This window comes from Carettochelys insculpta, chromosome 29 (genome assembly GCF_033958435.1).
Source record: "Carettochelys insculpta isolate YL-2023 chromosome 29, ASM3395843v1, whole genome shotgun sequence".
Taxonomy (NCBI): Eukaryota; Metazoa; Chordata; order Testudines; family Carettochelyidae; genus Carettochelys; species Carettochelys insculpta.
In genome coordinates this window covers 4074328-4089767 of record NC_134165.1, presented here as the reverse complement: position 1 = coordinate 4089767, position 15440 = coordinate 4074328, and the positions used below count along the sequence as shown (strand labels likewise).

Below are 15440 nucleotides of genomic sequence, written 5' to 3'. Positions count from 1 at the left end.
AATTTGCCAGACGAGAGAGGTCCAACCTGTAATCTCACCATATAACTCCCACTAGCAGATTACCAATGCATCCACAGCTGACTTCTTAGGAGACATTTAGGGGTAAATTAGAGCTAATAACAGCACAAAGCCCTGAGAGCCAGGACTGGTGGCTGGAATCCTGGGACTTTATGGGACCGCAGGAAACTTGGCTGCCCCCAGGATAGGTGTTCATCTGGCTAAGTAAAATCATGCTGAATTACAGAGTTTGCCGGATGAGAGAATTCCAGATTAGAGAGGTTCAGCCTGTACAGAAAGTATTCCGGACTCTATTAGTTATTTTTAAGGGGGAGAGAGATTTGGGAAAGAAGCATAAATGACTTTTGGGGAAAAGTGTAATGAAAATCTTGGAGAAATGTTAATGAGTTGGAGGGAATGTGTTTACCAAAAACGCAAAAACAAAAACAAAACACCAACAAAAAGTGAAAATATTGGTACATTTGTGGGAAGTGGTGAAGATTTTAGTGATATTTTAACCAAAGTTGTTATTGATTTTTTTCAAAGTAATTACCCAAATTGTTACTGAGGTTTTTTTCCTTTACTAAAAAATTACGCCTTAAAAAGGTAACAAAAGATCTGAACAGACGCCCTGGATGTGCTATTATCTATTATTAAATCTGATTTGTGAGTCAGTCAGGTGACTGATTTGGAATCCTGATTTTTGAATGACTGGGGCTGGCAAGTTCAAGGAACCTGAACTACCCCCTGCAAGATTTGGGTTCTTTTCCTAGCACTGGTAGTGTGAGACCTTGCTGATGTTACAACAGCCCTGTGCCTCCGTTTCCCCCACTCTGAATGGGGTTGATGAAACTCTGTTGTAAACTGCTTTCTGATCTAGTGCTGGCAAGCCCCAAATAAGACCTATAATATGATTTCAAGTGGAGGGACGTCATGGCACTATTTTGGAATGCGGTGCATAGCTGTTGGACCATAAATTCATTCCTTTCATGGCCCGTCCATCTTTCCCCAAGTACAGCTGACTCACTAAACCTCCTGACCTCATAGGAAGCCCAAGTCTGTGGGACCCAGTCTTCTGCAGGCGTGTCTTTCCCAGCCTGAGCTTGACTGCCCACATTGCATCATATGCTAGTTATCAAAGAACCAGAGAAGGTGAAGATTGGTGGAGACCTCAGGTTATCACGTCCAACCGCCTGCTCAAAGCAGGACCAATCCCAAGTAAATCATCCCCGTCAAGGCCTTCTCAAGCCGGGCTTTGAAAAGATCTGGGGATGGAGATTTCGCCACCTTCCCAGGTAGCCCATCCCAGTGTTTCATCGCCCTCCTAGTGAAATAGTTTTTCCTAATATCCAATCTACAGCTCCCCCACTGCAGCTTGAGACCACTGCTCCATGTTCTGCCATCTGCCACCACTGAGAGCAGCCTCTCTCCATCCCCTTTGGAACCCTGCTTCAGGGAGCTGAAGGCGGCTATCAAATCCCCCCGGCCCCCATGATTCTCCTCTGCAGACTAAATATGCCCAGTCCCGCCAGCCACTCCGCATAAGTCATGCGCCCCAGCCCCTCTCAGAATGTGCTGTTGCTGGTCCCAGCCATGCTGACACATCCACGCTGCCCTGGGCAGGCCTTCCGACGAGGGTCTGTGACGTGAGTTGCGTCCACATTGTAAAATGACGGGGCTTGGACCCAAGTTACTGCAGAACTTGGGCGCCGACCCGGTGCCCGAAAAAGGGCGTGAATGCAAGGGTGCCTGGTGACCCATGTCACACTGATTTGCGCGTAGACTAAGGGGGAGCTTGAGCTCAAACCTGAGTCAGAACCAGGGTTCCCTCTATTTGTATCCATCTATGGGCGGAATCACTTTTGTGATGTGCACAAGGCGTGGGCAGATGTGCACTGCCGGGCGTGGGCAGCTGCGGGCACTCTGCCCATCAGCGGGGCGGCACCTGAATCTCTCCTGTGTGGCCGCCCCAGGGCTCAGCTTACCAGGAACACGGGTCGGAACCCAGTGCTGGGGTTCCCTCCAGCCAGTGATGTGTCCCCTGCAACAGCAAGTCTCAGAGTCTGGTCCAGGTGACTCGGGCTTGCGGGGCTGGAAGTAGCAGTGGAGACTCTTGGGCAGCTCCCCGAGATCAGTCCCCACCCTGAGCCACATATCCCCCCTGCAATTTGCCAGCCCTGCCGTTCTGAGTCAGCTGCCTGCAGCGTGGTTAGGCCCGAATGTACAACAGGGTGAAATCCTCCAGCCTGCGCTCTCCGGGAGCTCTGATTTGATGATCGAATGGGCTCAGCAGGCCTGAAAATTGGTGGCGCCGCGAGGGCTGCGTTCTCGCTACACGCGAGCCGCCCCTGCCTTGCCTTTGCAGCTCCTGCGCTGCAGCCCATGTGTGGTTTGGCTTTGAGATCTTGCATCCTGTCGAGGTCGGGCCGCTCTCTGAGTTTCTGTTCCGCCGGGGTGGGGAAGGGGAGCTGGAGCTGGGGCTGGGGCTGGCAGCTTTCTCCGGCTTCCGCAGAGCTGAATGATTGGGCCTGCGTGTCACGTACAGGCCGTGTCCTGTGATGCAGCTGTTCTGTCATGGGTGCCCAGGGCTTCACTGTGATAGAGGCGGAGGCTCAGACGAGGGCTCTTGTGCTTTGGCGTTGAGAGCCAGGGGCTGGATGTTGCAGGGGTGAAAGCAGTTGCTGTCTCACTGGGTTTAAGGCCCTGCTTTGCTTCCAGGTGTCATGAGAGTAAATGCGGTAAAGACTGTGAGATGCTCTTAGAGTAGGTACCGCCGGACATGTGCATCCCTAGCTGTTAAGTGAGGGTCGTAGCACTGTCTTATCTGCCAGGGGTTTGAGAAGATTAAAGAATCATAGAATCCTAGAGCTGGAAGAGACCTCAGGCGTTGATTGAGTCCAGCCCCCTGCCCAAAGCAGGACCAACCCCAACTAAATCATCCCAGCCTGGGCTTTGTCAAGCCAAGACTTAAAAACCTCTAGGGATGGAGATTCCACCACCTCTCTAGCTAATGCATTGCAGGGCTTCACCACACTCCTGGGGAAATGGTTCTTCCTAATGTCCAACCTATACCTCCCCTTGTGGGACAGAGAGATGGCCGTGTTAGTCTGTATTCTATCGAAACAAAAAAGCCGTCAAGTAGCACTTTAAAGTCTAACAGAATAATTTATTAGGTGATGAGCTTTCATGGGACAGACCCACTTCTTCAGATCACAGCCGTACCAGAACAGACTCAATATATAAAGCACGGAGGTCCAAAAAATTGTTATCAAGGTTGACAAATCAGAAGAGCAGAGGGGTGGCAGGAGCGGGTGTGGGGTGGGGAAGTTGAATTAAATAAAACAAAGTATGTAAAAGAGTCCTTATAATGGGCCAGGTAATTGCTGTCCCGGTTCAAACCACGTGTTAAGGTGTCGAATTTGAATATAAATGAGAGTTCTGAACACTCTCTCTGTAAACAATCGTTAAAGTTCCTTTTCAGTAAAACACAGACTTCAGGTCATTAATGCAATGGCCCACTCCATTAAAGTGCCGGCTGACAGGTTCGTGACTTAGGAGTTTTTTGCTCCTTGTTCTCCATGTCAGGTGCCCAGATAGGCTACGTCTACACGTGAAGCCTACATCGAAATAGCTTATTTCGACGTAGCAACATCGAAATAGGCTATTTCGATGAGTAACGTCTACACGTCCTCCAGGGCTGGCAACGTCGATGTTCAACTTCGACGTTGGGCGGCACCACATCGAAATAGGCGCTGCGAGGGAACGTCTACACGCCAAAGTAGCACGCATCGAAATAAGGGTGCCAGGCACAGCTGCAGACAGGGTCACAGGGCGGACTCAACAGCCAGCCGCTCCCTTAAAGGGCCCCTCCCAGACACACTTGCACTAAACAACACAAAATACACAGAGCCGACAACTGATTGCAGACCCTGTGCCTGCAGCATGGATCCCCAGCTGCCGCAGCAGCAGCCAGAAGCCCTGGGCTAAGGGCTGCTGCCCACGGTGACCATAGAGCCCCGCAGGGGCTCGAGAGAGAGCATCTCTCAACCCCCCAGCTGATGGTCGCCATGGCAGACCCCGCTATTTCGAAGTTGCGGGACGCGCAACGACTACACGGTCCCTACTTCGACGTTGAACGTCGAAGTAGGGCGCTATTCCCATCCCCTCATGGGGTTAGCGACTTCGACGTCTTGCCGCCTAACGTCGAAGTTAACTTCGACATAGCGCCCAGCGCGTGTAGCCGTGACGGGCGCTATTTCGAAGTTAGTGCCGCTACTTCGAAGTAGCGTGCACGTGTAGACACGGCTATAGTGTGACAGTTGGGGCCAAACTGGAAGGCAGTGCGGTCTGGTGGCTAGACCACTGACCTAGGAGACCTGTGTTAGCTTTGTCGGTGACCGTGGGCAAATCATGTCATCGCCCCATGACTCAGTTTTCATCCTCTGTAAAATGGCGATAAAAAGCCTGGCCTGCTTTGTAAAGGGCTATGAGATCTACAGGCGATGATGCTATTATTACCAGAGGCCGTCCTCTGACAGCCGCGCAGCCGCAGAAATGGATGTTTGCGCTTGGCAGTATAGGGCCTATGCCACACACACAGCTGAACCCGTTCTGAATCCATCCAGGAATGGGGAGGGGGTGCCCATGCAGTCCTTTGCTTAGATTGTGTTATGTGTCCCCTGTTCAATGCCAGCGCCACAGAGCAGGTGGGTTTCTTAGAGCTGCAATGAGGCAGCTTCTGTAGCTTAAGCTGGAAAGAGTGAGAGCTGCCGTGTCCCCTGGGCTGCCCCCGATGGGGTAGCGTGCCCCTGTCTAGCCTTAGGTAGTTTCAACTAATAGTTATTCCTGGGTTCTAGTCTAGCTGTGAGAGGGGAGTCTGGTGGCTAGAACTGGGCAGACTCAGAACCGAGACTCCTGGGTTCTAATTCCAGTTCCGGGAAGGGACTGGCACCTAGTGGTTAGAGCAGAAGGCCTGGGAGTCCAGATGTGACCTCACCAGTGTTGAATAAAGGAGGATTCCTCCTTTGAATCTTGACACAGGCTTGGCTGTGGCAGCGAGTTCCACAGGCGAATGCCCGTCATATGGAGAAAGCAAATCCTTTGCTGCTGTGCAGCTTTGTTCAAAGGATCGCCTTGTGCTGATAGCCCAAGATAGGGTTGCCAGATTTTTGGGGAGGGTGAGTGGGACAGGCAGCCCCAGCCACGGCATTCCCCGGCTGAGGGGATGGGGACCCCAGCAGTCACACAGCTGAGCAGCTGCGGTGCCCAGCTGCCCTCAGCTGGGAGGCGAGGGACTCTGCGCCCCAGCCAGCTCCCAGCCACAGGGCTGCCAGGGTCCCCCCCACCCCTCCGGCTGGGGCTCCCACGGCAGGGAGCCAGCTGGGATACGGAGCCCCACCAGCAGCCCCAGCCACAGGAACCCCAGCTGGGGCCTGGGGATTTCCACGACAAGCATCCTGGCCGCAGGACAGTTTTGCATTAATGGGGGATGCAGGACATGTCATGGAAATTCAGGACTCTCCCGCAGATTGTGGGATGCCTGGCAACCCTCACCCACAAGGACAACTAAAAGCTCCCGGCCGGTTTTCCTTAGTTGTCAGAATTGATCACAATGGTCCCTTCTGGTTTTATGATCCAGGAAACCAGTATTTTATAGCCGTGTATTTGTCCCCTGTGCGCTTCAGTCTCTCTTCCTGGGCTTGTTCTGCCGGGGCCCCGAGCGTTCCCATCACCCATCTCCATGCACTAGGCATCATGGTTGCTGCTGGTAGACCAACCTTTCCGCTGCCTCTGAGCTTCCTGTCTGACAGCAGAACCCTCCCCTGAACCTGCTGAGCAGGGAAAAGAGAAACACCCTCCGGCGTGCCGGGGGAACCTCTCAGATAGTCATGACCAAGGAGGAAGTGGAGAGTTTTATGGTTCCTCTCCAGACAGACCTCTGCACCACAGATCGTATGTTCCAAGACATCACACAGGAGCTGAGCTCTGATCACCTGTCTCCTTCCCTCACCTTTTTAAGAGGCTTTACCATGCCCCAGGCCATTCAGGATCCCGTCAGTATCAGACCCGCCCCGCCCCACCCTGCCCCTCTTTTGGCCTTGATTGGAGCAGGATGCCAACTTTCTAAGGGCTGCTCACCAGACTGCTGCTGCCCCGCCCTCTGCCCCGCCTTGCCCCACTAGGCCACGCCCCTTCGCCACCTCTTCCTTTGAGGCACCGCCCCTTCCTCCAAGCCCCGCCCCTGTCTCAAACTTCCCCACAAGGCCCTGCCCTGGTCTGGTTCTCCCAGTCAAAAAGCAGGACTCCCGGGCGTGGCCGATGGCTCTCGGCCATACAACTGGACTGGCCGGTTGGCAGCCCTAGAGTGGAGTCCCTTGTGGCTTTGGCTTGTGTGGCGGCCATCTTGGACAGCCATCCAGAGCCATGGAGCCGATGAGGCCCCATGGCGCATGCCCCAGATACTCCCTTCCCTTGCTCCCCAGCCAGCCCCGACATGCCGGCTCTGGCCCAGGGAAGAAGGCAGCTCCAGAACTTTTGCGTGGTGGGCTCGGTGTGCCATGGCGCACTGGTATCACCCCAGCCTGGAGTAGCTGTTTTAACTGCCTTGGCCTGTCCCTTGGGGTCCCCACGGTGTCTCTGGCTCAAGCCTAGAATTACTGTTGTTTTTACATGACTGTGGCTGTGCCTGGGAGCAGCAGTCATGGATCAGGACCCTCTGTGCTAGGTGCTGTACAGAACAAAGGAAAGGTCCCTATTCCATGGAGCTCACAAGTCAAGGAACCCAAAATATAACGCCGCATCGGCATGTGTAGGCCTGGAAAACCACCGCAGAGTTCAGGGACAAAGGTGGGTGCGCTTCCTGCCACTGAACTGCTGGGGAACCTTGGGCAAGTCACTTACCCCCTTGAGTCTCTATTTCCCCTCCCACCCTTTGCCTATTTAGATTATAAACTCTTCAAGGTCGGGAGTGTCCCTTACTGTGATTGTGCAGCACCCAGCACAACGAGGCCCTGAACTCTGTCGGGGTCTGCGCAGCACCAGGCACAACGGGGCTCCGATCTCCGTCGGGGTTTGGGCACTGCCTGGCGTAACGGGGCCCTGATCTCAGCTGAGGTGTGTGGAGTGTGCAGAGCAGTATGTGAATACATGTGTGCAATCTGTAGTAGCTACCGTAAGGCGAATAGAGAACCGTAATATACAACGGGTCTTGGGAAGTGAGTGGGTGTATTTCCCCCTCCCCCCTGGCCTTTCAGTAGCTTCAGTTTTGGTTTTATGGTGCTTTCCCCATCACGGCAGCAGGAGGCCCTCTAGAGCCAGGAGCGAAATGTTTGACATAGATCTATATTGCTCCTTTCAGTCCAAAGGGCCCATATTCCTTAAAACCACCTGTACCGAAGAAGCCCAAGAATCTGAAAGTTTGGTTCGTGGGCAGCAGCCGAAGCCCCTGGGTTATCGGTGTGCTGTTTTTAGTGATACACGGTACCCAAAAGCAGGGGTGTCCTGTGACTTTAAATGTACAGGAGTTTCCTTGTCTGGCTGCAGAGGCAGCTACTGTTCTCGGTGGGAGTCGAGCTGCAGGGTGTTACACGGGGGTGTGGTGTGCGAAAGACCCCACAAGGGATGCTCTTTCTTTCTTGGAGACTTTACGTTGGTTCTTTCTTGCTTGCCCGGATTCAAGCTCCCTGGATCGAGCCATTCCTGTTTTCTGCTTTTGTACCTGGGGAAAGCGGCACATCTGGGGACTGAGATCGGCAAGCCCAGCAGGCTTTGGGACTGAGGCAGTCCTTCCCCGTTCCCCAGCCTGCTGTTCATTTTCCCCGGGGCACAGGAACCGCCCAGTCGAGCACCAAAGAGCCATATTTGCAATGGCATTCTGTGTTCAGCAGCTCCCATGGGAGCAGGAGTCACCATTGGTCTCAGTGGCATTTTAACTTTCTCGCAGGGGACTGCTGCATTTCCAGAACCTTGGGGAGCCCCAGGACAGGGTCTGTGGGTTCCATCTACCCTCCCTATGGTTCTGTAGTCGCTCCAGTACCTGTTCTCCTTGTCCCCGACGCAACACACCTCTTTCTCCCCTTCCAGGTGATTGAGACCTTGTCGATTCTATCATGGACACAGATAGCGCAAAGCAAAGGGATCATGTAAGTACGGATGGCCACGCTCCCTGGCTGAGTGCTGCAGAAGGGTTTTGAATGTGCTGGTGGGTGGGTAATAAGCCTGGTGGTTTGTTAATATCACCTGGCCACTCCTTGGTGAAGAAGGATCCCAGTTTATGGTCCTTATCAAGCAGCCTGCATAGGGCTAGAACCCACGTCCCAGGGATCTAGAGTCCTGCACTGCCTGGTGACCCTCATGCCAGCTGGATAGTGAAGGAAGGAATTTTCTGACAAATCATTTTTCATTGGAAAATGCTGATTTGTTGATACCAACACTGGTCACTAAGGAGGGATGTGTTGGCGAAATTTTGTGACTCAGATGGAAATTTAGAAATGATCAACATGTGACATTTGGACATTTTGAAATGGAAAAATCCTGATTTTTTTTTTCCAGTTGGAAACAACTTTTTGTTCAGGGATCAGAGCTAATTAGAGTGGTAAAAAAGAGATAAATAGGCCACAATCTGAACAAAATGTTTGAAATGATTGAAATGAAACGTTTCGATGCCCCTGAAATGAAAATAAAAAGTTTTTCAGGGCGGGGCGAGTTTCAAGATTGCAGGATTTTCTCCCTATTTGAGAAGGGGAAAAATGTTCAAACTCTCAAAAATATTTCCGAGACCCGAACACGGTTCCCCACCGACCCCTAACAGACTACCTAGTCCAGCCCCCCAGACCTTCCCCTGTATTAGAAGTTATCAGCTGCTGTGGTTGTGTTCTTGGTTGACTGTGATGTCGCTCCAAGTTTGCCCACCGACAGCCTCGGGAGCCACAGAATCATAGAATCCTGGGGCTGGAAGAGACCTCAGGAGGTCATTGAGTCCAGCCCTCTGCCTAAAGCAGGACCAACCCCAACTAAATCATCTCAGCCAGGACTTTGTCAAGCCGGGACTTAAAAACCTCTAGGGATGGAGATTCCACCACCTCTCTAGGTCACACATTCCATACTCGCCTAGTGAAATAGATTTTCCTAATATCCGACCTAGAGCTCCCCCACTGCACTGCTGAGAACAGCCTCTCGCCATCTTCTTTAGAGCTCCCCTTCATCAAGTTGCCCCTTACTCTTCTGAATAACTAACGAATCCTAAATCCTCAGCCTCTCCTCATTGGTCTTGTGCTCCAGCCCCCTAATCACTTTGGTTGCCCTCTGCTGAACCGTCTTTAATGCATCCACATCCTTTATATACTGCGGGGCCCAGAATTGGACACAATTCGCCAGATGTGGCCTCACCTAATAACTTCTCTAGATCGGCTGGAAATGCTCCTCCTAATGCACCCCTTACGTCATTAGCCTTCTTGGCTACCAGGGCACACTGTTGACTCATATCCAGCCTCTCACCCGCTGTATTCCCCAGCGAGTGACCCATTTGGTTGCCCAGCTCCCTCGCCACGGGTAGGGATGCAGGCAAGGGTATGAACTGAAGGGAGACCAGCCCAGTGGCATGCACCCTCCTGGAGAGAAGACGTTGGCAGATGAGGCTTGCCTGCATCATAACTGATCACCAGCGGGCTCTCTGTCCTCTTTCAGGCCCTTCCCCACGGAGGAGAGCGTCACGGACAATGACATTTACGGCGACCTTTCGGATCAGATTGAGTAAGTGCCCCTCTGTGTGCGGGGCGACCTGGATTGAGAGCAGGGCAGGGACCCAGCGGGGTCCTGTGCCCTGCACTTCTGCAGCACAACTCTACGCAAGTTGCCACCTCTTGCTGGCCTTCGCTTTTCTGCCTCTGTCAAATGGCAACTTTGCTGTGCCTGCTTCTATCGCTGCTTCTTCGGGGCCAGGAGTCTCTCCCTAGGCTAGATTTGTGATGGCCGAGGAGCCAGGGCTCAAGCACATTCATCCCTGATGCAGTAAGTCCAGAGCTGCTGGGGCTGTTCCCAGCCAGGGCCAGAGGTGCTGGAGATCAGCTCGGACGAGCCCTGAGACAAATTAAACACTGGACCAGAACAGTGGGGACCCATCTTGATTGGAGTCTGGAATGTGGCCGGGGGGGTGGGAAGGGGCCTGATCTCGCTTGTTGCCTTTGAGGAATCTGGCACAGTGAGGTTCCCTGTCTTTTTCGGGGGTCTGTGCAGCACCTGGCACAATGGGGCTCTGATCTCAGCCAGGGTCTGTGCAGACGTTGATCAGAGGGTGCTGAGGAAGCAGAGCTCCTCTTGGGAGCCCCTCCTGGGACTCCGACCACTTATTAAGGTGCCTGAATTTTGGATTTTTAACCCTTGTGTTTGGACGTGTGGAATGTTCTGCGTGAGAATGGGTCAGACCCAGTCCAAGGTGCTGAGCATCCTGCTCGCTCTCGCCCTCCAGCGACACGGTGGAGGAGGATGACGACCTGTACGACTGCGTGGAGAACGAGGAGGCGGAAGGAGATGAAATCTACGAAGACCTGATGAGGTCGGAGCCAGCGGTTATGCCGGTGAGTAACAGGAAAGGTGTGTAGCTGAGTCCCGGCTGCTGGGGCGGGCTATACCTTGCGGGTTGACGTGATGTATTGTGTATATAAGGAGGTCCTAAGTCTCATGGGTTCTGTCCTCTGGGAGGAGAGTGTGAGCTAGTGGTCACAACCAGGGGCTGGGCGCCTGGACTACAGGACTCAGTGCCCAGCTTTGACAGAGGAGTAGGACATAGAGGTTAGAGGAGATGATGGGAGCCGGGACTCCTGGGTTCCATTCCTAGCTCTGGAAGGGGAGTGGAGACGGCTTACACAACACCTTGGCCCTGACCCTTCTCCCAGACCCTGCTCATGCCCTGCCCCTGCTCAGAGGCCCCACCCACAAAAAGGTGAGGGAGTCGGCCCTCCTGGCTGTGTTCCCAGCTTGGGAAGAGAGTTGGAGGGAAGTGGTTAGAGCAGGGCGGGCTTTGAACCTGGACCTTTGGCTTCTAGTCCTAGGCTGGGGAGGGTTGTGGGCTCTCCAGGTGAGCCCTGGGCCCCAGTGGGGTTAGGGTCACTGGAAGTCAAGCATCCGCACTGTGTCTTCTGCAGCAGAAGATGACAGAGCTGGATAAGAGGAACTGCTGCCTTCAAGAAATCCGACAGACGGAGGAGAAATACACAGACACACTAGAATCCATCTATCTGGTAGGACTGCCGGGCAATCCCCATTCCTGGCATCTCTGCTGGCCGCTCCGCCAGCTGGGGGCGCACAGACCTTTCCCAGCGTGACACAGGGAACAAGGGGCTCCTCTCAGTTTGGCTGCCTGGAGGGCTTCATTGTGGGTGGCAAGAGGATGGGAGGATGCTCTTAGGAAAACCAGGCTGACATGAAAGAGGGTCTAGACCAATGGCAGCATGGGGCCTAAGGTCACCAAGGAGGTAATTAGGGCGGAGGCGTGACTACGGAGGCCGGCACAGCCTTTAGTGGCTGCTTTGTGTAGTTGTTGGAAACCATTCCACCCTCGGCAGCTCAACAACAAAAGCACAAGTTGAACCTCTTTGATCCAGCAACATCCATAATCCGGTGTGATTTTACTTAGCCGGAAGACCGCATATTGTGGGTGTGGCCAAGTTTCCCGCTATCCCGTAAAGTTTCTTTCCAACTGTCCGGCCTGGCTCTCAGGGTTCTGTGCCGGTATTTCGCTATAATTGACCCCTAAATATCTTGTAAGAGCCGACTCAGCAGTGGCAGTGTGGGTAATGCTGCTAGACAATATGATCTCCTGCAGTCCAGGAAATTCTCGCCTCCGTCACCAGTCAGGACCCCAGGGTGCCCGAATAAGGAGGTTCGTCCTGTACTGGCTTTTAGCTCTGTGGGCTCTCTCTCCCCACGGACGACTCCCACACCGGGGGGATGACTGTGCTGGAGTCTGCTAGTTCTCACCGTTTCTAAGGAGAAGAGGGGCCTTCCTGGAGAGCTGGTAGGAAGACAAAGGGGGCTCTGCAGAGTGTTTCACTGAGAACACAATTTCCAGTGACACGTTTTGATTTTTCATCCAAATTTTGCCATTTCTGATGGGAAAAAAAAGCCCAACCCCGGCCAGAATTTTGGTCCGACGCTGGAAATCTCTGCGTTGCCCGTTGGCCTGAGCTGGCCGTGCTGTACCAGCTGGGTCTCCCGGTCTCCAGTCACTGGCAGATCCATTCTCCAGGTCACTGGCTGGGGCTCCATGTGTCATGCTGGTTCCTGTAACATCCCACTCCCTCTCCCCTTGCCTTGCTCAACCAATAACGACCAGGGACGCTGAGTCCCACCCCTCTCTGCATGCCAGGCCTGGGAAAATCCAGCAAATCCCACCCTGCCTCCTAAAAATCCTGCCCGGGTTTGTCCGTTGAAGCCGGCCCCTGAGCTGCGTGATGCGGACAGGCCTGGCCTCCATGACAGCTCCCCCGTGTGTCTTTGCAGCACTTTATGAAGCCCCTGCACAGATTTCTAAAGCCCCAGGACATGGAGAACATTTTCATCAACATCGAGGTAAGGTGCTTTCTTCTCCCTTGCTTCTGCAGACACCTCTGGACTCCAACTGAGCTTTGTTCTGGAAACCCAGGCTAAATCCCACCCATCCGCCCACCATCCCTGTTTAGGGGACTCTGTGACTCAGCGGTTCAGGGTGTGCTATATATCCTCCCACCCCCATTTTAGTAGCTGTTCCACAAAGTGGGTAACAACCTACTACTGCTAGCATCTGACAGAGTTGCTCCTTTAGTTCAGGAGGCAGCAACCCAGGCTGAAGGCCCTGGGTCCAACTCTCACTGGTGATCCATGCAGGGGTAGTCATAAATTGAACTGAAAAGCAGGGTAGTTAGAACGACCTGGCTTAGTAGCCAGAACTCCTGGGTTCTATTCCTGCCTCTGGGGAGGTTTCTAGTCCAGGGGTTGGATCAAGCAGGATTAGTAGCCAGGACTCCAGGGTTCTCTCCCTTGCTGTGGGAAACATCGTAATCTATTGGTTAGATCAAGATGGACTGGTAGTCAGGACTCTTAGGTTCTGGTTGTAGATAGAAGGGAGATCTGGTTGTGGGAACAAGAGGATCTCATTAACACCAGCTGGGGGAATCTGGCCTGTTGACTCCAGTGGGGCCACACCCATGTGCACCCACTGGGGATCTGGCCCTGCTGATATTTCTGTTCTGTGTGTGTGCTCCTGCCCAATGGGCTCCTGCTCCACCAGAGGGGACGGGGCAAATTTCATGTCAGCTGTGAGCCCAGGAACCACGTGTCCTGGTGGGTTCCGTAGGCTGGTCCTGAGGTCTAGATCTAAGTCCGCCTCCCAGTGCAACTCCAGCATGGGACTTGGGGTGCATGTGAGGGTTCAGTGCAGCCCTGACTGGTGATCAAGCAGCTCATGGCAGGTGTGGTGGCTCTGAGCTGATTGTTCCCCCCAACACACTCCTAGGACCTCCTGAAGGTGCATCAGTTCTTCTTGGAGGACCTGAAGAACGCCTTGTCCTTCAACAACGCCCAGAACCTCCACCAGGTCTTTATCCAGTACAAGGAAAGGTGAGTCTCCTCCGGAAAGGTGACGGGGTGGGAGAAGAATCCCCAGGAGAAGCTGGGGGGCTTCTCCTGTTTGGGCCTGTTCTGTCGCCTTGTGTTCTTCCCAGTGTCACTTGACTCACATCCTCTTTTGGGGACTGAACAGCAAAGTAGCGGTGCAGCAGAAAAGGGCCTGGGAATTTCAGTGGATGAGAAGCTGGATATGAGACAACACTGTGCCCTTGGAGACAAGAAGGCTAACGCCATATTGGGGTGCATTAGGAGGAGCATTTCCAGGAGATTTAAAGAAATTACTATTTCCTTTTGCCCAACACTGGTGAGGCCACATCTGGAGTATTGCATCCAGTTCTGGGCTCCCTAGTATTGAAAAGACATGGACGCGTTGGAGAGAGTCCCATGGAGGACAACCAAAATGATGAGGGGTCTGGAGCACATGACCTGTGAGGAGAGGCTGAGGGATTTGGGCTTATTTTAGTTTGTAGAAGAGAAGAGTGAGGGGTGATTGGTTAGCAGCCGTCAACCTCCTGAAGGGGGGTTACAAAGAGGATGGAGAGAGAATGTTCTCAGTAGTGACGGGTGGCAGAACAAGGAGCAATGGGCTCAAGTTGCAATGGTGGAAGCCAAGGTTGGATATTAGGAAAAACTAACTGGAATGTGTTACCTAGAGAGGTGGTGGAATCTCCATCCCTAGAAGTTTTTAAGTTCCGGTTTGACAAAGTCCTGGCTGGGTTGATTTAGTTGGGGTTGGTCCTGCTTTGGGCAGGGGGCTGGACTCAATGACCTCCTGGGGTCCCTTCCAGTCCTGGGATTCTAGGATTTTCTTGCTGCGAGGAAATTCGTTTCCCCTTTCTTCTTCCTGCCCCCAGCCAGAGCTCAGTGTCTCAAAGAATCCTTGGAGGTGCTTCTTTCTCTCTGCATCCCCTTCTGTGTTCCCATCTCCCTTGGCACCTCCAGCTGAGCACAAACCTATGCCCACCTCGTGGAAGCCGTTTTCACACTTGGAGAGCAGAGGTGGGTCAGGGGCCTCAGGGCACAGCTGATCCACTGTTCTCACTCTCTCTCCCAGGGAGGAGGTGAATGGTGGGACACAGGACTCCCAGCATCTCTTTCCCATATAACATGGCTCTTCATGTCGAGTCCTGATGTGTCTCAGCTCAGCTGTGTCCCCTGGCTCGTGGTGGAGCACCTAGTCCTCTCTTCTCCCTGGAGGTCCATCCATCCTTCTGTCTGTCTGTCTGTCCTTCCATCCTTTCCATCCGTCCGTCCTTCCATCCATCCTTCTATCCTTCTGTCCTTCCTTGCTTCCATCCATCCTTCCTCCTGCCTTTCCATGCTTCCTTCCTTCCGTTCATCCTTCTGTCCTTCCTTCTGCCTTTCCATCCTTCCTTCCTTCCATACATCCTTCTGTTCTTCTGTCCTTTCTTCCTTCCCTCTGTCCTTCCTTCCGCCTTTCCATCAGTCCTTCCTTCAACCCATCCTTCTTTAAAGGGAGATGGGAAGAAGACAAGCCAAGGGTTCATTCCAGCCTGGGCCAGGGCTGCATACCAGCTCTCCCCACCCCACCGCTGGCTCACACCCATATACCCCTTTGCCCCCGCAGGTTCCTGCTCTATGGCAAATACTGCAGTCAGGTGGAAGCAGCCAGCCGGTGGCTGGACCAAGTGGCTGGAACCAGCATGGATGTGAGGATGAAGCTGGAGGTCAGGGCCAATTTTCTGTATCATCCAAGCCATTTCCCCCGCCCAGCCATCTGCTAAGTACAGCCACCCCCCATAGATGCCAGTGAGACCTCCCACCAAAATCTACCGTCTACTCCCCATATGCAAGAGGTCCCCAAAGTCCCAATGAACTGT

At 53.4% G+C, this 15440-nt stretch overlaps 1 protein-coding gene across 1 annotated transcript in view; it reads left to right on the top strand.

The window, feature by feature from the left end:
- VAV1 (vav guanine nucleotide exchange factor 1) overlaps nucleotides 1-15440 on the top strand; it is a 69021-nt gene that overhangs the window by 26478 nt on the left and 27103 nt on the right. Inside the window, exons 4-10 of the mRNA XM_074980392.1 lie at nucleotides 8080-8138; nucleotides 9682-9747; nucleotides 10463-10571; nucleotides 11139-11234; nucleotides 12496-12564; nucleotides 13487-13590; nucleotides 15188-15287. Of these exons, the coding sequence (XP_074836493.1) occupies nucleotides 8080-8138; nucleotides 9682-9747; nucleotides 10463-10571; nucleotides 11139-11234; nucleotides 12496-12564; nucleotides 13487-13590; nucleotides 15188-15287 (603 nt within the window). The remainder of the gene's footprint in view (nucleotides 1-8079; nucleotides 8139-9681; nucleotides 9748-10462; nucleotides 10572-11138; nucleotides 11235-12495; nucleotides 12565-13486; nucleotides 13591-15187; nucleotides 15288-15440) is intronic.